The 22,910-nt window shown below is 42.1% G+C and overlaps 2 protein-coding genes across 2 annotated transcripts in view; one reads left to right on the forward strand and one right to left on the reverse strand.

The window, feature by feature from the left end:
- GPC6 (glypican 6) overlaps positions 1–22,910 on the reverse strand; it is a 1,220,950-nt gene that overhangs the window by 704,796 nt on the left and 493,244 nt on the right. The window lies entirely within an intron of this gene.
- On the forward strand, positions 7,002–8,488 carry LOC133386258 (thioredoxin domain-containing protein 15-like). Its single transcript, XM_061630114.1, has 2 exons — positions 7,002–7,739; positions 7,787–8,488. Exons 1-2 carry the CDS (start codon positions 7,465–7,467, stop codon positions 8,277–8,279), a joined length of 768 nt encoding a protein of 255 aa, XP_061486098.1. The 5' UTR covers positions 7,002–7,464; the 3' UTR covers positions 8,280–8,488.

The following is a 22,910-nucleotide window of genomic DNA, read 5'->3' on the forward strand; positions in this document are numbered from 1 at the left end:
TTAGTGACTTCCGGGAAGGGTGACTTAGCCTGTGCCTGCTTTTGAGACGGGCTCCTGCCTCAAAAGAAGCTTATTCAGATATATCAGTCAGATTTTTTCTTTTTTTGACTGATTAAACTTCTCCCGGGTAGGGAGAAACGAAGAGATTAACCTCAAAGCCTATTTTTGTTGGGACGACCAGATCTCATTAATTTATGGGACGAGGTCCAGCCGACGAAGGTGGGACGGATTTTTAACAACAAGCTCTATCTGGAAAAGCGAACGTTCATCTTATCTTCTAAGAGAGAACGCACTAACAGGCAAGCACCCTTCTTTCTATATTTTTCTTTTACTTGACTTAAATTGTTGCTGTTTAAAAGAGATTTGCCAGATTGATCGGTTTTTGACATCTCACTGGGGAGCCATAACTTCTCTCTGCTACTCACTAATTAATAGCTTATCTCTGTTTTTGTTGCAAAAAGCTGTCCTGGATTTGCATTCTAAAGATATACACAGAAGAGGGATTTCTATTCCAGATTTTTATTTTGAAGAATATTATATTGTCTGAGACTACTCTCTTTTTGGTCTATTTTATTTTGACGAATCTGTTTTCCGACGACCGCCATTAATTGTTTCGATCCTGGGAACTGCATTTTGTTTACTTAAGCAGGAGAGATAAGGCTGTCTGCTCTGTTTATACTGTGATGTCACCAAGTTTGGAGTATTAACCCAATTGTTGCTGAAATAAGAAGTGGTTTTCCTATATTTTTCTTTTAAAATGGCAATTAAGAAAGTGGCTGAGAAGCTGGAAATAACTATGTTTCAGAAAATAATGGATGAGATTGAGATAACGAAACAAAACCTGCGACAGGGTTGTAAGGAGCTGAAAATTGAATTGAGTAAAATGAAGCAGGAGATTAAAGATATAGGGGTCCCTGTGAGAGAGGTGACCCTGGAAGGGGTCCCTGTGAGAGAGGAGACCCCGGAGATTGGAACAAACGTGGAACAGGAAAAAGATTTGGAGTCTATGGACTTTAGAAACAAAATTTATTGTTTGGAGACACAGGAGATTAAAGACATAGGGGTCCTTGTGAGAGAGGAGACCCTGGAGACTGGAACAGGGGTCCCTGTGAGAGAGGAGACCCTGGAGACTGGAACAGGGGTCCCTGTGAGAGAGGAGATCCCGGAGATTGGAACAAACGTGGAACAGGAACAAGATTTGGAGTCTATGGACTTTAGAAATAAAATCTATTGTTTGGAACTCAATGTTATCTCTGAAGAAATTAATGAAGATTCTAGAGATAAAGTTATCAATGGCATGGATAATCTTCTGGACTGGAATGATGTGATGGAGCCCAATATAGAGAAAATCTATGGAATTAACTGCAGCCATGTGACAATGGAAAAACTTTCAAGAGATGACCCAGTGTATTTTGAAAAAAAGAACAGAGATATGATTTTACAGCAGTATTTCAGCAACCTATTCAGAATGGATGGCAAGAAAATATTTGGGATAGAGGTAATTCCCATCAGACTCTTACTATATGACTATGGCTTTGACAGCAAGATTATTATGGAATACTGATAATGGAAGATTGGATACTGAAATTACTGGACTTAACAAGACTACTGAAGATGGAAGATGGAAAATGGAACTAATAGGGATAATAGAACAATGGCTACTGAAATTACTGAACCTAACAGATTCTGATGTGATGGATTAATTGAAATGTTTATTTTGACTATGGTTATGACAACAAGATTATCATAATTAGTAATGAGATGGATTAATCGATATGCTTATCTGGAAAAAAAAATTGATAGATATATTTCTTAAAGAATTGAAACCTCTCTTTGACTTTTTGTGGAAAGAATAAAGTAATGTTTATGAGATTTGATGATTAAGTAAGATAACTACTGGAGGAAAGTGATTTTATAATATGACTTAAGAGACAGGATTGTTATATATTATAGACTTATAACTGATTTGATCTTTGACAAATGGGAAGTCAATATTTTACTCTTTATTTTTTATTTTTGTTTTTTTTTTCTTTTTTTCTTTTTGTTTAACTATTTTTGATTTTGTTTTTTGTCTTTGAATGTTTTATGATTTTGTCTTGTATGTTTTATGAAAATCTGAATAAAAATTATTGAAAAAAAAAAAAAAGAATGAGTACTTAGTAAATAACAATTATTATTCAATAGTAAAATAATTGACAAACAAAATTAGAACATGGAGAAGTGTACCTACAGATGTGTACACACTAAAAAACAATAGCAACAACTTTCAAATAATTAAGAAAAGCAGACAAAACTATGCACAGTGGCTTCTTGGAATTTCCCACCCTATTTGCTCACAGAGATATTGGGAGGAACATTTCACAGAGTTTCTCTAGGAGGTGCAGACATTCTCCAACAGTTTCTCTGGGGTGGCAGAGGCAGCAACACCCTTCCTTCCTTCCTTCCTTCCTTCCTTCCTTCCTTCCTGCCCATGAAAGTGATAGCAGCAGCAATTGTGGAGAAAATTCTGCTACGATTTAATTGTGAATGAGGCAGCCAATCTGGCATGTATAACCAAGACCTGGGTGGGTGAGCATGGAGGAGTTAGCCTCTCCCAGCTATGCCCGCCAGGGTACCTGGTTCAGCATCAGGGTAGACCTGAGGATTGGGGAGGGCTCCATCTCCCTCTGCAAGCACCCTGTCCATGTGATTACTGGTCTGGAGTGTTTGCACCTTGCGTTGGGTCAGCAGCACAGACTGGGGATTCTGTTGATATACCACCCACCCCGCTGCCCAACAGACTCCCTAGCTGAGCTGACGGAGGTGGTCTTGGGTGTACTATTGAGATCCACCAGACTGTTGGTTCTGGGGGATGTCAACATCCATGCCGAGGCCACCTTATCCGGGGTGGCTCAGGATTTCATGGTCTCCATGACAACCATGGGACTGTCCCAATATGCCATTGGCCCAACACATGTAGCAGGGCCACAGCTTGGAAAAGTTACTTTTTTGAACTACAACTCCCATCAGGCAAGGCCATGCTGGCTGGGGCTGATGGGAGTTGTAGTTCAAAAAAGTAACTTTTCCAAGCTCTGAACAGGGCATACTCTAGACTTGGTTTTTGCAACTGGACATGGAAATGGTGATCTGAATGTGGGGGGCCTTACATGAGTCCCGCTGTTAAGTTGGTCTGCCCCCAGAGACTAATGGATCTGGATGGTTTCCAAAGGGCTCTGGGGAGTTTTCTGGCTGATACGGCTGGCGCTCCTGTCGAAACCCTGGTTGAACTGTGGAATACAGAAATGACCGGGGCAGTTGACATGATTGCTCCTGAGCACCCTCTCCTGTGTACAGCTCGTACGGCTCCATGGTATACCCCAGAGCTGAGAGCGATGAAACAATATAGGAGACAGGTTGAGTGCAGATGGAGACGAACTCCTGGTGGATGCAATTACACACTGGTAAGTGCCTATGGTAAGCTGTATTTAGGGGCAGTGAGGGCAGCAAAAAACACAAAATTATGCTGCCACTATCAAATCATCAATCTGCCGCCCAGCAGAGCTCTTCAGAATTGTCTGGGGACTATTACACGCTGGCCCCAAGGACATGGTAGATCTATCTGAGGCCTGCTGTAATGAATTTGCTAGGCACTTCCAGGATAAAATCTTCAGCATCCGCCAGGACTTAGACTCCAGTGTTATAGCAGGTGAATCAAGCAAGGTATCCAGAGCACAGCCTTGTCGCGATTTCTTGGATGAGTTTCCGTTGGTACAGCTTGAGGACATTGACAAGGTGCTTGGATAGGTTTGTGCAACCACTTCTGTGCTGGATCCTTGCCCTTCTTCGCTAATAAAAGCTAGCAGGGATGGAACAGCCGGCTGGGCCAGGGAAGTGATTAATGCCTCTGCAAGAGGGGGTGGTCCCTGGCTGCTTGAAAGAGGTGGTAGTGAGACCACTCCTGAAGAGACCCTCCCTGGACCCAGAAAATTTTAATAATTATAGGCCAGTGGCAAATGTTCCATTCCTGGGCAAGGTCCTTGAATGAGTTGTGGCAGGCCAGCTACATTCACTCTTGGATGAGACCGATTATCTGGATCCATTTCAGTCAAGTTTCAGGCCTGATTTTGGGATCAAAACAGCCTTAGTCACCCTGTATGATGACCTCTGTCGGGAGAGAGACAGGGGGAGTGTGACTCTGTTGATTCCCCTTGATCTCTCAGTGGCTTTCAATACCATCGAGCATGGAATCCTTCTGGGATGACTGGCTGAGTTGGGAGTGGGAGGGACTGCATGGTGGTGGTTCCGCTCCTACTTGGCGGGTTGGCTCCAGAAGGTGGAGGTTGGGGATCATTGCTCGGCACCCTGGACTCTCCAGTATGGGGTTCCATGGGGGTTAGTTCTGTCCCTCATGCTGTTCAACATCTACATGAAACTGTTGGGTGAAGTCATCCGGAGCTTTGGAGTGCGCTGCCATTAGTATGCTGATGACTCACAGCTCTATTTCTCCTTTTCATCTTCATCAGGTGAGGCTGTCAATGTGCTGAACCAGTGTCTGGCTGCGACAATGGACTGGATGAGGGCTAATAAACTGGGGCTCAATCCAGACAAGACTGAGATGCTGCTAGTGGGTGGTTCTTCTGACCAGATGATGGATGTGCAACCTGTCCTGGATGGGGTTGCACTCCCCCTGAAGGAGCAGGTTCATAGCTTAGGGGTTCTCCTAGAACCATCTCTGTCACTTGAGGCTCAGGTAGCCTCGGTGGCACAGAGTGCCTTCTACCAACTTCGGTTGGTGGCCCAGCTACACCCCTACAAGGACAGGAATAATCTGACTTCAGTTGTCCATGCTCTGGTAACCTCCAAGTTAGATTATTGCAATATAATCTACATGGGGCTGCCTTTGAAGATGGTTTGGAAACTGCAGGTTGTGCAAACTGCAGCGGCCAGATTGGTAACAGGGACCAGACAGTTCGAACATATAAAACCAATTCTGGCCCGCTTGCATTGGCTGCCTGTATGTTTCCGAGCTCGATTCAAAGTGCTGGTTTTAACCTATAAAGGCTTACACAGCTTGGGACCACAATACTTGATGGAATGCCTCTCCCGACACGAACCCACCCATACACTACGCTCAACATCCAAGTCCCTCCTCTGGGTGCCTGCTCAGAGAATGGCAACAAGGGAGAGGGCTTTCTCAGTGGTGGCCCCCAAATTATGGAATGATTTTTCCGACAAGGTGTGCCTGCCACCAACACTGTTATCTTTTTGGCGCCAGGTCAACACTTTCCTCTTCTCCCAGGCATTTTAGCATGTGTTTTTAAATTGTTTTTTTAAAAAGGATTTTTAAATTTGTATATTTTTATATTTGTTTTTAATGTTTTTAATTGTTGTAAACTGCCCAGAGAGCTTTGGCTATGGTTAGTATAGAAATGTAATTAATATTAATATTAATATTAATAATGATATTATAATATTAATATTATTGATGATGATGATGATGATGATAATGATGATAATAATAATAATAATAATAATAATAATACGTGGCCTCCTTTTTCTTGGGGATGGGGGACAGCATGAGAAAAAGAAAAACCTCAGAAATTTTCTCAGAAAAAAAATTCCTTCAGAGCAATTTTGGGCTCAGCCCTACTTCCAGGCAAGATCTATGCTATCATCACCTTTGACATATCTGTTACTAGAATCATTTAAAAACTATTTTACAACCTCCACAAATCAAATGTATTTAAGCAAAAGATTTACTGGTCAAGTAAGTACTCTTGGGATAATAAAACTCTAAGCAGCTGATATACTGTCGCTCTGATTTCCACAGTGAGGCACATTGTAACATCATCTAGAAGTCATTTCAACTAGCATTTTACCTTTCTCAACTGCAGAGCCCTGCAGAGTACAAGCTAGAAACCAGAAGCAGTGGAAAGAAATCCATTTAGTTTTTTTAAAACTGAACTTTCATTATTTAAACCCCCCTTTAAATTCCAAACAGATACATTATTTAAACTGTTTTAGCTGCTAATTCAATTCATATCTTGAACTCACGCTAAGGTTCTGCTGAATTACACTTTCAGTGCTGGGTTGAAAAATAAAAGGCCTTTTGTTGAATAGAAAATGACTCTTAGTGCTCAGCTCTTCCTAGGAAAATGAACACATACTCCAGCAATAACAATTTAACATGAAAGACAAAATGTGATGGATGGGAGGCTGAGTGGCTACTATTGAGTTACAGCCATTTGCACTACCCTTCACAAGCTTTATAATAATATAGTAACAAGGCTGATTTTTGTTATTAACCAATGACAACACCAGGACTTTTGAGGAAAGTGCCAGAAGCTGCTATTTAAATAGCTGTAGGCCTGTGAAAGATCCATCCTCCCTTCTGAATGTCAGTTTTATAGCATGCTGTGCTTTATTTTAGCTCTTATACTCTGCTGCTGCAAACCTGTTCTTACCCAGCATCTCCCGTGGTTAGCCTGAGCAATGGCTTAAGGCAGGGGTTGGGTCCAGCAGCGCTAAAGATCCTCTTGGACTACAACCCCCACCATCCCTAACCTTTGGCCATGCTAGCTGGGGCTCATGGGAGCTGGAGTGCAACAACATCTGGAAGGCCACAGGTTCGCCACTCCCGGCCTAAGGTCTCAAGTCACATAACCACTCTCTGCATAGGCTGCCATTGCAGTCGTTTAGTTCATTTGTAGAATTCCACCCCAGGAGTGGGTCTGGAGATGTTTGCAGAACTACTGCCAGGGGCATATTGAAGTCAGATGGCTTGGTTTTTTAGCATGTCCCTACAAATGGATGTCCTAGGGTCTCTGCTGTGGTCTGCAAAAGCGAAACTACACTGAGCTCAGTACACACTGGCATCAGTCAGAAAAGCTTCTCACTGAGGGCAGTTCTTGATGGGAGCTAGGAATAGGGGAGACTATCCACTAAATCGGACTTAGTACTGGATTCCAACTGAATTCGACAGTCTTCTGTCTTTTTGGACAGAAAATGGGCAGAGGAACGGCAGAGTTACTCTGTTATGCATCTGCTAGTGGAAGGGGTCAAGCCAGCTAGGCTTGTGTCACCGCTTCTTACGTCTTTTTCAGATTTTGAGGAAGAAGCAAATAAGTTGTCTTTCTCTTCTTCTCTTTGGAGCAAAAAGTAAAATGTGGTTGCAAAGAATCCCGGCCTAGACGGGACTTGATTGAATCCCGTAAACCAAGCACTTCTTAAGCAAAACTGCACGCTTGCTCGGGAGCACGCAGATGAGTTATACCTTAACAGCAGCTGAAACAGAAGGAACTACTGACTCACAGTCTGAAAAGTTAAGTGAAACTACCCTGCCATTCACCGTAAAAAGCAGTTCTATGCAGGCAAGCAATGATGGGCCTAAGGAATCGGTACAGTACAGGACTGCAGAGATTGCTGATGCTATGATGGGTAGCAGCATGCCTGCAGCTCAGTCTGTTGTCCTGTCAGTTGTTCCAGATGAGGCAAAGGAGAGACATGTCTTGGACTTTGGCACCTGTGATGCAGAAACTGATGGTGAATGCAGTACGCGGGGTATTGTTTCATCTTTATCTCATCTTGGGTCTCCTACTCGAGCAAATAATAGATCCACCTGTAGTTCTGGAAGCGGTGCATTCTTCATCAGGAGAGGACTCTAATAGCACAGATAGTATGAAAACCCCAAAAGTGAATTGTGAGGAAAGAAACATTACAGGGATGACAAACTTCACACTACAAATCTTGAATATTTCCCAAGGGAGAATATCAGAAGCTAAAGAGAAATGCTGGGGAGGGCAATGATGGATTTAATGGAGTTCTTAAATCCAAATGGCAGTGACTGTACCTTAGTCCTGTTTTATACTCCTTGGTGTCGTTTCTCTGCCAGTCTAGCTCCTCATTTTAATTCTTTGCCCCGAGCTTTCCCAACTCTTCATTTCTTGGCATTGGATGCCTCTCAGCACAGCAGTCTGTCTACCAGGTTTGGAACTGTGGCTGTTCCTAACATCCTTCTTTTTCAAGGGGCTAAGCCCATGGCAAGATTTAACCATACAGATCGAACTCTGGAAACGCTGAAAGCTTTCATTTTCAATCAGACAGGAATAGAGCCCAAGACCGATGTGGTGGTTACTGATGAAGATCAAGCTGGTCCCCTGCCTAGCACATTGACTAGAGGTGTAGATTGGCTTCTCTTATTTTCTTTACTGTTCCTTATCAGCTTCATCATGTATGCTACTGTTAGGACGGAGAGCATCCGGTGGTTAATACCTGGTCAAGATCAGGAACACCAGGAATGATATGTGAACTGAGAACTTTGTTTTCAGAACAAGCTAAACTGCATTAAATTGTATGATGGATCGACTCTTTCTGATTTCTTGTTAGTCTGGACCTGGCTTGTTCACACATCACTCAGTAGAAATTACTTATGGTACAAATATGAACAGGTGAACCTAGAATTTGTTAATAAAGTGGTCATAGGACAGTTTTCTATGACCTGTTGTAGGTATCTGACATGTTTCAGTGTCTGCTTTTTGAAAAATTTGGCCAACTTTGGGGGGGAGGGGTATCTGACCTCTAGTAAAACAAATGGATTACTGTGTCATATTTTAAAAAATCAAGGATATTTTGTACCTGTGAAAATGGCTGCAGATGCATACAACTGTAATGTGGAAATATCAGGAAAGTTTCCTGAGCCTTCCTTCACATGCTCATTTAAACTACACTAGACTTGAGGCTGCAAGAATTGGCTGCATGTTTTCTCTACACACACTTAAAAATGTAAGTAGGAAATTTATCAGAAAGAGCTCTCTATCAAATGTTCAACTGTATCCTGATAAGTTCTTGAATCCATACTTAAAATCTATATCATATTGACTCACTTGTGCTTTAATCACAGTATTTGAATAAGTGCTGCTGCTAACATGTCAGAACTTTGAGGAAGATTGTGCTGGCTACTGACACGCAAACTTGGTTTTTTAGTTATGGCTGAACTTGCAAGTGTCAGCATTCTAAAAGGGCAGAAAATACTTACAGGAGGAATACACATACCTGATAATAAATGCATGGCATTGAGAAAGTGGATAGAGAAAAGTTCTTCTCCCTCTCTCATAATACTAGAACTCGTGGACATTCAAAGAAGCTGAATGTTGGAAGATTCAGGACAGACAAAAGGAAGTACTTCTTTACTCAGCGCATAGTTAAACTATGGAATTTGCTCCCACAAGATGCAGTAATGGCCACCAGCTTGGATGGCTTTAAAAGAAGATTAGACCAATTCATGGAGGACAGGGCAATCAATGGCTACTAGCCGTGATGGCTGTGCTGTGCCACCCTAGTCAGAGGCAGCATGCTTCTGAAAACCAGTTGCCGGAAGCCTCAGGAGGGGAGAGTGTTCTTGCACTCGGGTCCTGCTTGTGGGCTTACCCCAGGCACCTGGTTGGCCACTGTGAGAACAGGATGCTGGACTAGATGGGCCACTGGCCTGATCCAGCAGGCTCTTCTTATGTTCTTATGTTCTTATGGACCAGCACTGATTTCTTGAGGCAGGCTGTGGCTGTAATCGGCATGGATTTTTTGTGGCAGGCCGCGGCTGTAATCAACATGGATTTTTTCTTTTTAAAAAAACCATTTTATATAATTATCTTCGCAATTTCCTCTCCGTTGACGCATTTGTAAGTGTGTAGGTTTGATAAGTAGGAAAAAATAAACCATGTGGAACACTGTGATCATTTATATAGGCATTTACGTTAAAATTATGCAATTTTTTTTTTGCAACCAAAAATCCCTACAGCTGATTGAATCGGCAAGTGCAGATCAGGATCGAACGACAGACTATTGAAATACAAGCAGATTGGAAATAGGCAGTGAACCCCATACCTATTGGGAGCCAACACCAAGTAAGAAAGTGTGGCTGAGATTTCAGTTGTTACTATCTGTGAGAAATGATATCAATTTTGTTTTATTTTGTTAGTATGGATAACTGGCTGTATAAGTTTGAATTAACCCAGTGGAACTACATAATAATCAACACAAGGTTACTATTGAAAAATGGCTGCCCAGCCTTGAGTTATTTCCACCCATCCAGTGTACTGATATCATCACACTATCCATTTCCCCATCTTTGTTTCAAATTATTAGCTGACACTGTTAGGAAAGAGAGAATGCACAATGAAATGACATCAGGATGCAAAAGTTATACTGCATGTCATAGAAAGGGAATGTGAGAACTTGGCAGAGGCCTACCATTTCCAGTGTTAGCCCTGTTTCTGTTAGAAAGTGTTATTCCATTTTTAGTAAATAATCTAAATTGAATAAATAAATTGTTGGAAGATTCAGGACAGACAAAAGGAAGTACTTCTTTACTCAGCGCATAGTTAAACTATGGAATTCGCTCCCACAAGATGCAGTAATGGCCACTAGCTTGGATGGCTTTAAAAGAAGATTAGACAAATTCATGGAGGACAGGGCTATCAATGGCTGCTAGCCATGATGGCTGTGCTCTGCCACCCTAGTCAGAGGCAGCATACTTCTGAAAACCAGTTGCCGGAAGCCTCAGGAGGGGAGAGTGTTCTTGCACTCGGGTCCTGCTTGCGGGCTTCCCCCAGGCACCTGGTTGGCCACTGTGAGAACAGGATGCTGGACTAGATGGGCCACTGGCCTGATCCAGCAGGCTCTTCTTATGTTCTTATGTTTAAGCCAGGTTTTGTGGAAAAGTTGAGAATATATCATGTATTCCAAACACATATATGTTTAGGTCTGCTTCAGGCGTAACAGGAAACCCAATGGCTTTCTGCTACATAAATAAACCATAGTGATCCTCGGGCTTATACAGTCCCTGTCTTTTCTTTCTACTTTCACGCCGGTGAGAAGGAGATCAAAAACTTTCACTTCCGATTTTAAACAAGCCATAGTTCCCCATGATGTCTGGACCATGATGATTATTGAGAACAAGCCAGGATAAAACTGTGATCTCAAATCCTGGACTACTCTAACATTCTATGTGAATATCATTGGTTGCCATTTGCGTACTTGTAAAGTCAAATGGTACCTTCCATTGTATGATAGCTTCAGTTGCATAGACTCCATGTGTGGGACAAATCTGGAAAATGGGTCCACTGCCCTGCTTTACAGCAGCCCAGCAATAACACTGCAAGGCATTCCCTGACAGCAATACCACTGACAGCAATCCAGCTCCAAGGTAGTGTTGAAGCTTGATCTGATCACAACATGCAATATTGTGCCATATCTACATTGCTTGAATAACACATCTGTTAACAGCTGTAATTTTGTGGCATCTTCAAGTTTGAGGGAAAATGGAAATCCCTTAACACATGTTAAAACAAATAGCTTTTTTGTGACTTGAATATAAATTATTTGCCAAGGTCTTCTTATTTTGGGGGGGGGGTAACGTTTTGATATCCAATCGACCCTAACAACAAGCCTCAAAACATTGCCACAACAGCAAATGAGGCATAGCAAGAGCTCTAAGCTGTAAAGAGGGATTTCTGTGTTAACACTGCAGGCAGATATGCTGGCAGGAATGTGTTTAGGTTGGCATGTTAGATACAGGCAAGTATTTAAGCTGGAGACTGTTGGGAAGACCAATCTGTTCAAGTATATTAAAAACAGGGCTATTGTTGATTTATTTGTAAGAATATTTATATCCTACTTTATGGTCCTGACAGGCTCTCAAAGCAGCTTATAAAAGATTATCACAATAAAAAACGCATTCAAGTCTGGTATCAGAAACAAGAAATAACGTGGTGTTCTTATGGCGGAAGGGTTATTTGGGTGCCTTTTCCAGCTCTTATCTTTGTTCTTCCCTGGCATTGCCCTTCAGCTTCCCTAGTAAGGCAACAGCTCCCATTGACAACCTCTGATGGAAGCAAATCTTCCTTTGCTGGCAATGAATAGAAATGAAGCCCTGGGGGAGGGGAAGCTATGGAGGAATGTGGCAGTATGCACATCACGGAAGCTGTCAATCAGGTTCCGATAGCTAGTGGTGTGGTGTTCCCTTAAGAATCCATAAACGGCTCAGGAAACACAACACCAGATTCCTAGTGGAGTTTTCATTCTTCAAAAGTCCTCCAGGTTCTGGGCTGCTTTCAGACACTTTTATTACCAGGTTAGGTCCCCACCCTCTAATGTCCTGGGGGCGAGAGCAGTGGGAGTTCATGAGACTTCCATCACTGAATGGTGTGGACAGACAGTATCACGAGGCATTTGCAAAGGCACCAGGGGCACTATTTCAACACTCTGCAGTGGCCAGCATAGCAATGAAGTAGAACCGCCCCCCCTGGCTGCACTGTCACTTTGTGTTAATCTTGAGACATCCCTCTGCCGTACAGTGGTGCTCAGCAGCAGAAGCTGGTAGCTCATCAATGAACCACTGCATGAGCCACAGCTGCTTCTTATGGTGTGCTTATACATCACTCTACCATCAGGTGAAACTGACTGCCTAAACCTCTTCTACTAACCTGCCTTTTTAAATTACCCATGTTGCTAATTACCTGTGTTTTAATTACCTATGTTGTGCAATTGGACATCAGGGCTGCAATCCAAACACCACTATCCCCGCCGGTGAGGCTTCATGGGACAGCGGGGCCATTGCCACATTCATAGCGCTTCTGTACATGGTTGGGACAGAAGGTGGGGGTGTAGTAAGATCTCTCTGTCATCCTGGAGGCAACAATTGGGCTTGGATTAGTTCCAAGGCCAGGCCAGCCCCTCTCATTCCACACCTCCTCATTTCAGGACCTTCCTCTGGCTACCACCCATGGGCATCCCACCATTGGTACTCCTGGCCACCTGTTCAGTGGGTGGAAGGGGGAGTGTCAGCCTGTTGGTGGCAAAACGGAGGCCAACTTAGTTGGGAGAGCTGGGTAGAGGGACACTTCCAATTGATCCAACCCCTCCCAGTCCAGTGCAAGGGGGATTGGATTGTGCTGCAGGTAGGTTTCTTTTCGTTTGACTTCTTTGGTTCTTTCGAGGATCCATCTTGAAGACACAGAAGACAGAACCTTCCATATCTTCACCTGCATCGCTGGGCTTCAGGCATGCTTAGAATTCAAAAATGCTCGCTGGCACAGTTGAAGCCAAAGACCCAACAGGCATTGCTCACCAAGGACAACTTTTAGCTAATTCCCAGAATGTGGGGGCAAGTTTTGACCAAGCTCCTAGTTTTATGAATACAGATGTCACAGTGCCAGCATGTGGCAATTTGATATCATTAAGTCTGCTAGTTCTAATTCAGGACTCTGAAGCCAGTCGTTTTAATTATTGTTCTGTATGCTTTTGATGGTTTTTTTTTTAAAAGTTTTATATCGCTGTACACTACCCTGATATTTCATGAGAAAACAGTATAAAAATTCTTGTATAAATAAATCAATAGTGCTCTGAGATAACTGGCACTTAATTAGGCAGAAGACCTGCTGGTTTGTAAGTTTGTTCACTCTGAACCAGCAGACTCACATACATATTCAGAGTCTGCTAGAAGCTTAGCATGAAACATACACAGCTGATATGAGTATCTAGATAAGGCAGGGGCTCCTTTGGAGAAAGGAATGAAATGGCTAGCTGGAGGGGGCATGGAAATAGATAAGGATGGCTGTGTTGGCTTTTGTGTAATTTTTGAAGTTTGCTTTGTACCTTTTTTATAGCATTCATGTTTTTTACATAGAAAAGATCCAGAGGGGCTCAGTGTTCTCATATAAAAATATATGTTCTAAAATCTAAGAAATACTGTGCTGGCTCACTTGTTGGCTGTACTGCCTTCAAGTCGATCTGACTTATGGGTGACCCTATGAATAGGGTTTTCATGGTAAGCGGTATTCAGAGGGGGTTTACCATTGCCTTCCTCTGAGGCTGAGAGGCAGTGACTGGCCCAGGGTCACCCAATGAGCTTCGTGGCTGCGTGGGGATTCGAACCCTGGTCTCCCAGGTTGTAGTCCAACACCTTAACCACTATGCCACACTGGCTCTCAGCTGGCTCAGACCAAAGGCTTATTTGCACCAGCACCAACAGGTGTAGTGTCCATGATGCTTCTTGGGAAGCCCATAAATGTGCAGTAGTTGACCTGCGCTGTTGTTCCACAGCAGCTGGTAATTCAGATAAATGCTGAGCATAGCATATAGCCAGCACTGATGGCCTTATCCTCCTGAAAATTGCTTCCCTACCCCATAAGGCCACAACAGCATTTGGAAGTAGGAAGGTGCTGTGTCCTGAGGCAGAACATGCTAGGCTGGCATGGTGATGCACACTGTGTCTGCACTTTAGACAGCAAGGGTTTATATGGTCCCAGAATAGGCCCAGAGCCCACTCCTCACCAGCATGTTGATTCCTGGCTGTAGCTTCCACTCTTCCTACCTCCCCATGCAGATTTATCTGGCTTGCATGTGTATCCAAATGGCCAAAAGAGGCAGATTTTTTCTACCTGCTCTGCACTGTAGCTAGAGGGGAATGGTGGTTAGTGGGAAGAGGGGTGCCTAAATAGCTGACCCATAACCTGGGAACTCTGCAGTATGCAGCAGACAAATCAAATGAGGATGAGGCTCGGGCTATTTCCCCAGGGAGAGAACTGCTAGTACCTTATTTGGGGCTCTTCCAGCCAGAAGACACAGCCCTGCCACCATCTTCTGCCTCAGTGGATGTCACCTATAGTACTACTATCTCTCCAGCCAGACAGTAGCCAAAGACTCCCAAATAAGGCCCTTTAACCACCCAGTCAGCTCCTCCAGAAAGCTGAGCCTACTACACTTCAAGTCTGGTCAGTCTACATACAGCTTCAGTTTGTGCTAGCTCCCTGCAGAGGCAACATTTTCTATAGCTGTCCATGGTCCTGTCCCTGTCTGGACACTACCTGTTTACCCTGTGCACCTCAGGTGCCCATGAAACTGGGCACCCAGAAAGCTGGTGAAAACAGTAGGCCAGCACAAGAAACAGATACCAAGCAGAAGTCAATGTTGAGCACCTGTGGGCACCAAGATGGTAGGAGGCATGCCCTAGAGTTGCCTTCAGGATTCTAGGACCCACACCTTGGGAAAGGAACCTCTTTGAGCTTGCCTGGTTTGCGCACTGAGTCTTGGGGGGTTATGACTCAGGTAGCCCCCTAAACACCAGATGTGTTGCCAGATGGGACTGAAGCAGACACTGCTTCTGATTCATGGCAAGGCAGAGTCACTCTTAGTTAAGCAAAGCAACTCCTTCCTCCACATATTTCAGAAGGTGTGCAGATCTCTAATGTTTATGTTTTGATCAAGCTATGGTCCTACTTAACCCAATACAAGTGTTTCACCTCTGTGGGCACAAAGTTCTCTCATGACTTGACAACAACTTACACCAGTTCCTGGGAACCGCAAGTGGGGTAAGTTATGTGGCACTAAGGTCTTGCTTGTGGGCTTCCTTTAGGCATCTGGTAGATCACTGTGAGAACAGGATGTTGGATTATGTGGGCCTCTGGCCTGATCCAGCAAAGCTCTTCTCATGTTCTGACCAACACCATGACATGAAAATGAAGAGCAATCTATTGGAGGGGAAATAGCCCTCCTTGCAACAGAGGCCAATGTGTGGGAGGACTGGATATTCAAGACAATGTCAGGCAAAGGAAACAAAGTTGCAGCTTTCTTTGTTTGAAAAGCAGAAAATGTGTTAACCACTAAAGTGTTCGGACTGCAACTTTTCTGCATTTTAATTTTACCACATGAGTCAACATTAAACTGTTTTTCAGCTAAGGTTTGTTAAGCTCATGTTGAAATGATTATAAGTAGGAGTGGAGAGTACAATTATGTGAATGGCATCATTTATGAATATTCTGCAAGTTGGTTGCCCAGTTATGCTCCTAAATTAAGCTTTCAACCTTTTGGAAAAGGTTCAGAACACCTGATAACCTTATAAGCTGGATTGTTACCCTTTTTTGAGAGAACAAATGAATTTATTTCTTTTGTTTTTAAATGCAACTATATAATCTATTAATACCTTCACATTTTGTCATGATTTTATGGAAGGAAATATTTGTGTCACAGGTAAGGCTGCAATTGTATACACATTTATCTGAGAGTCACTCCCATTGAACTCAATGGGGCTTACTTCTGAATAGACATGTTTAGCATTGCACTGTAAAAAGTAATTAGGTTTTGTTCTTTTGAAGTACACTCATCATATTCAGGTATTTGGAAAAAAACTAGGTTTATGAATGAAAAGTTGTCTTGGATTATGTTCTCATTATAAAAATGATTAGAAACTAGTTTTATCTTAAGCCCAACATCACAGAACTTCATGCTCCTGAATACATTTCACCACACAAAATTGCCGCATCCATAGTAATAACAATTTTGCTTCAGCATGATGAGCTGTAACTTTCACAACCAACAGATTTCCATCATCCATTTCTTTACTCAAACTCCGCTCTGGCACATTTCAACAAATCTTCTCCATAGGAACAAAAAGCAGCCTGAAATAAGAGGAACTGTGAATTGTTAAACTATCAGCACACACATGCAGCCCAATCATGTGCATGCTTACTCATACCTCTGTGTTCAGTCAGACTGCTTGCTCCTGCAGAGGCATGCCTAAAGATGTGTCCTTAACTTATGCATGCTTACTCAGAAGCAAGTCCCACTGAGATGTATTCAATAAGACTGTCTTACAAGAAAACGTGCATAGGATTGCAACTTGGACTGCTTCTTAGCGGCCTATCTGTACAAAGTATTTTAGTCATTCCCATGACACATGAATATTGTTGATCACTCACTATGAGGCTTTGGGCTTCACTTCTCCAAAGTGCAAGAAATTCCAGAGGTGACTCTGTCTAGGTCTGGTTTCCTTTGGAGGAGAAAGCATGGAAGGCTTATGTCATTTTTGTAACATTTGGTTTATTTACAAATATACAAGGTGGAACCAAGTAGTGTACACCCTTCTCCTAGGTAGCAGATCTACTGTCCTGTATGATAACCCCAGAGAAATGCTTCCAGACAAGCTATATTTTCTGCAGCTATGAAAAACACAGGGTCCCAATTATGCATACAAGCATTACATTCTTGTTTTGTGATATATTCAAAATTTTCTGTATGCCCTTATTTGGATGACAATAACTAAGCATAAGAAACTGATTAAACCATTTCAGACTAGGATAAATAGCCCCTCCAAAGTGAAATTTGGGAAATTGGTGGAGACCTCATCGAAACAGATCAATACACCTAAGAAAAAAATGGGGACCAAACTTGGTCAAATTTGTCCTTTCAAGATGAACCACTTATCACCCTGCTGTGCTACATCAGCCTTTCAGACAAGGTGATCTCCCATACTCTGTCTAGCCACCTTTTGGTTGTGAGGTCCTCAGATGTTTTCCATTGAGCTGCTATTTGTAATCAAGCAGTGCTAATAACATAAATACTAAATGCTTATGAGTGATTCTAATCTCTAAATGCTGTGTGGTAAATAATAAAGCTAGAGCTGCATTAGGGAATAAGAATTGTCCAGTAATGTCTGATATTTTCCCAAATATATTTAACCAAAATATCTGAATTAATGGGCACTCCCTCCACATGTGTAGAAATGAACCTAGCAATCCACACCTCCTCCAGCACAGCAGTGGAATTAAATTATTTACACAATATAACTTCAATGGGGTCAATGCCAACATAAAATAACTTTTAGAGAGGCCCCTTGTATTTTAGCAGAAGTTGTCTTTAGGGGAGGCTTGGACCAAATTTGCATCCAGGTTTACATGATGCATGTAAAATGTGGACATTTGTAGGGACCTGCGAGGGCTTAGCTCAAGATTCAGAGGTGAGCCAAGAACTTTGGTGCCAGACAGTAATGAGGAACAAAAAGTAAGTTGGAACCACATGGCAAACCAAGATGTACGGTCAACAAGCAAATCAGAAATCAGGGCCAAGTTGCAAGTCAAAACTGGATAAGAGATCTGGAAGTAGGACTGAGATGCCAGGAGTTAGGACTGAAAAGTAACTCAGAATACAGGAACACACTAGAATATAGGAAGATCTTGTTGCTCAAGCAAGTCTCCTGTTGAATGGGAAGTCTTCCTGTCCAGCAGGATCCAATGGACAGCCTGAGCAGGTGGAGTCAGTCCTGAGCTTATAGGAACATTGCTAAGAAGCTTATGGCTATTGTTCAGTGGTTAACCACATGAGGGAGCTGTACACAGATCCAGAAACTGCCTTCAGGACTTAGCAGATGGGCTAGTGAACAGCATAGGTCAGGAGTGAGATTTGCTGCTGCAACCCCTCTCTATGCTACAAGCATTTACTGAATGTGCAAATATCATCTTCATAGTGCTATGGCTTGATGCTCTCTAAGGGCTGACAGATGCTTGTGGCAGTCTCCCTTTTTTAAAGAAAAGCAAAGCAAAACAGCAAAGGTTGCAAAGGTTATTAGTTTGACAGAAGGAGGGTGCTTAACCCTTTCCATGAAGCCATATTTCTTCTTCAATGTCACCTTCTCCAACTTCTTTTCCCACCCAGAAGGGAAAAAAGATATGGGTTCCCTTAATTTGTTACAAGCGGACTTAGCCTTGTCAGGGCAGACTAACCACTCCCAAAGGAAAGTGAGTATTTGCTGTATTTAAAATAGGGATGGATCAGTCTATTTCTGGTCCATGTCAATTTTGCAAGTGCTCATCCATAAATCCATTCTGACCCATTTCTGAATTAACCTGTGATTTTTTTCATAAATCTGTGTGAAAATTCATAAACAGTATTTTAACACAAAATACATATTTAAATATTTATTTTATCTCAATGTATGCATCCCTAAACATATTTTATTCTAAAATATGTATTTTATATTCATTTTGGTAGATTTTTTGAGCTGCTAAATTCAGTGCAAAATCCGAAGGATAATTACATTCTGATCCATGTGTTCATTTGGAAGGTAAAAGTTAGGCTGGTTTACTTAACTGAACAAAAATGCAGACTCTTCCATTCCTCCTTTAAAAATAGAAATGCTCTTGAATCCTGAAAAAACAAACCTGCTAAATGGAAAGATTTAACATTGTGCCCTACACCTTCATCAAACACTGCAATGCAGTTTATTGCCGCAATGTGCTTATTTTAGTCAAATATTTTACAATAGCAGTGCTCATTTTGTGGTATAGTTGATCTTTTATTTCTAGTAGTATTAGGAAATTGGAAACCCAAATAATTATCTGAGCTGCAGCTTAGTTCATAACAAAACCTGCAGAAGGAAAGTCATAGGAGTATCATATTTACAGTCATTTGAAAAGTAATGTAACGAGAAACTATCAATATTTTCCCCCAAACTGTCTTATGACTATAAATATCATTCTTGCAGCAGAACTGAAAATGGAACTCAGGATTTCTGACTCCCATTATTCTGTAGATTTAAACACAAGACAATATTTATAATCCATTCTAAGACATTCAGGAGTGGACCAAAGATCACTACTAAGAACTAATGGATATGTGAAGTATGTGGAAATATCTATGCTTATCCACCAAATGCAAAGATAACCATGAGATTTATAAAAGAATTCTAAGAAATAGGATTTTGAGTATGAATTTATGTAAATTCCTTTAGTACGATTTTTGTTTATATTATAATGCTCTTAAACAGACTTCATACTAAGCTTTTCTTTGAAAGGGAGACAGTGGATTATCATTTACGGAAACATTATCCAGAAAGTGAGCATCCATCATCTGGTGTTTTTCTCTCTGAAGAAAACATACACAACCTGGCACCAAAGACTACCATTCCTCTCCTGCTAGCCTGCATCTTAAGAAAAGATGGACGTGTCTCAAACTCTTTCTGTGCGGCAAAATTAAATGTGAGGAAATATGATGGACTATACAACCAAGGCACAATCATAAAAACATAATTGAAAACCAAGAATATTTTGTATGTGACTAATATGCTGCTAATTTTCCACTAGCATTGTAAATGAGCAGATGTGCAACTGATATGCAGGACGTGGTAGAGTGGTTCATGCAATTATTACAACCATATAATTATTTTCACTCCTTCCTGTTTGTTAAACACCTGCTACATCTATGGGCTTCAGAAAGGATTTTTCCCCCTTGTCAGGGTGCTATCAAAAATCTACCACTCCATCAAGGGGGAAAGCCTGGCATGCTTGATTAAGATGGGGAGAAAAAATCATAAAAATCCTGGAAGAAGGCATGGAAACTATCAGCATAGTTACTATAGCATTTCCTTAGCAGAATAATTTGGGTGGGGGGGAATGCATACTACAATATATGTATACTTTATGGGTGTTGGAAGGACAACAGCAAGGATCATTCAGTCAGTAACCTAAGGAGTTCATTGATCTAGCTGGTAGTCCAATTGGCTGGAGATTCTAGTCAGTTGGAGATTAGCTGTCAGTGAGGAAGACATTGAGATTTGAGGAAGCTGAGATTTGACAATTGGAGGAGATGGAGGGAAATGTGGTTCTAAAAGAGTTTTTCCCTCGTGTAGGCCTGACCTAAGAAAGACAAATCTCTCTATTTCTTTTCAAGTTATACTGTTTTTGTTCAGTTTACCTCAGTAAAGTATTATCAGTTTCTTCTCTGTCTGGACTCCTTCTGCTTTATTCCATCACAACAGGGTTGTTCGCTCATTACTTGACTCTGGTATCATATTGTGGAGAGATCAGGAGCAGACTTCAAGCTTGTGCATTCCCTTTCTTACTACTCACCAGATTCCTTCACAGCAGATAGAAGTCCTTTAATGAACCAGAGAGATCCCACACAGAATCCAACCTTCTTGTTGAAGAATAGAGGAGGACCATGAGAGAACCTACATAAGCCAGAGGCCTGCTCCAGACTGGAAAAACTGAGACAACAAGCCCCCAACATAGTTTTCTAAGATCCCAGTTACTAATTCACTTGTTTATAGCTCAGCTGACAGTTTTGCAGTCTCTAACAACTTAGGGCCCATCCATACGACTGTATAATCTGCAGTGTTATTGCTTCGTGTCCTCATTAATTCACCGTCATCCATATGACGTTGCAAGCTAGTACAGATTTTCTTGTTCATAAATTCACATTAGAAATACCACCGAAAAACTGATATGCTTTCTTGTATCGATAATCAATCACATTAACATTTGTGCACTCCTGCGGACTTTCCTGCAATAGGCAGTCCATTGATGTTCCTCCATCATATGCCAAGCCCCGCCTCCTTTCTCCCTAATAGCCAGTTGCATTTCTGGTACTGAAGTTGGATCCACCCTCTGTCCATTCCTCCTCCTCCTTGCTTACAGTTTATTCCTGCTTCTGGTACTGAACTGCAGTACTTCCTCCTTCTGGCTTCTATAACTGTTTCACATTGTGTTTTTTTTAGAAAAAATTACTTTTTTGCAATCAAACGTAAAATCAAATATTTCCACTTAAAAGCTATTTTGGGTTATTGTGCAAACAATTCATTGAATACACGGAGTTTAAGGGAGGATGTTTTTAAATGAGTTTCCTTGGACTGATCTGGGGAAAGGGGAGGAGGAGCAAGCTCTAGTACTTTAATGTGGCATTGATCTTGCAGCCGATCCAGCAGTAGGCAAAGCCTCTCTTTTCCTTCCCAACAGCTGATGGGGATGGGAGGGGGAGCCAAACAGACCAAAGAGCCAGGCAGCCAAATCTCCTCTCTCTCTGTGAGCGCACACACTGTAAATTGTGTTCTTTTCCTCTGAGCCTGAAAGTGACTAATCTGGGCCCTCCCTTTGCTAACTTGAAACTGAATGACAGATCATCTCTTGGATTTCATACAATCTGGGAAGAGGAGGCATGAAGAGGAGATTTTGTGGGTGCACTGGGTAGAAGGAAAGCCCTTTCAAAATGGTAACATCAGGAGATAGTGGAAAACAATCAAACACAGAAAGGGATTTGCCCCCCATTTTGACAAATTCAATGGAAACGGGAGTAACCAGCAGCTCCCGTCCTTAGTATGCACCGTGTTATATGTAACAGCCCAGACGTTTATTTTGCTTGCACTTGGAAGGGGTCCATTAACTATGCCCTTTTGAACATCTACAAAACTGTACATGGATGGGAATTAAAAAAAAGATAAACGTTTTTGCACTCTTCCAAAAATGTGTGCAAAAAGCAAATGACCATTATGGACCAATCACTGAAAAAGTGGAGTTAGGGGAATGGCCAATGCTAAAGTGATTTAGACAACAACAACAAAAAAGCCTACATGTATGGATAATTGAAAGTCAGGTTTTCACAATAATTCGACCACAAACAGAATGTGTATGTATCTTGAGGCCACCAACTGAATATGGAAAATGTGGATTTTGCGGTTAGGTATGGACGGGTCCCTTGTATCACTTAGCACCAAACTCAGTGTAGCACCGTTCATGCAGCTAGGGTTCAGATCAGGATCCTGGGGAGAAAAGGAAGATGCTTCAACTATTTCTCTCACTGTGGTCCCACCCTGAATAAGAGGCCTCACGCCTGCTATTTATACTGAAAAAAAAGTTTCTGTTTGCATCAATGGAAGCTCCCCCATCAGGGTCCCTAGCTGGATCACTGCTGCTGCCCCCATCTGCTGTTTATGCTTAACTACTATTCACACAACTACTAGTTAGAAGTTGCATGAATGGTGTTGCCTGAATGATGCTTCCGGGCTTCCCACAGGCATCTGGTTGGCCACTGTGAGCACAGAATTCTGCACAAGGTAGGCCTTTCTGCAGTGATCCAGAAGGCTGTCATGTTTAGTCTGGCCCTCACTGAATGCACATATTGTAAGCGCAACTGCAGTAATACAGAAGTCAAACAGATATAACTACAAGTATCCCACCTGGACTGAAAGGAGATTCGGCCTTAAGAGTCATCAAAGGCATTGTTGAAGCACTGTGTGAATTTAACCCTGAATGGAAAGCAAGCAGTATTCAAAGGTAAGTGAGGGGAAATAACTGTTAAATTTCAGTAGATGCTGACAAAAACCTTGGTTA

This window comes from Rhineura floridana, chromosome 5 (genome assembly GCF_030035675.1).
Source record: "Rhineura floridana isolate rRhiFlo1 chromosome 5, rRhiFlo1.hap2, whole genome shotgun sequence".
In the NCBI taxonomy this organism is placed as follows: domain Eukaryota; kingdom Metazoa; phylum Chordata; class Lepidosauria; order Squamata; family Rhineuridae; genus Rhineura; species Rhineura floridana.

What these genes read in the sequence shown, in the direction of transcription:
- LOC133386258 (XM_061630114.1), top strand. Translation starts at nt 7,465, where the DNA reads ATGAGGCAAAGGAGAGACATGTCTTGGACTTTGGCACCTGTGATGCAG. An exon ending in CAAATCTTGAATATTTCCCA is followed by an intron (nt 7,740 to 7,786) that starts AGGGAGAATATC and finishes GAGGGCAATGAT; the next exon opens with GGATTTAATGGAGTTCTTAA.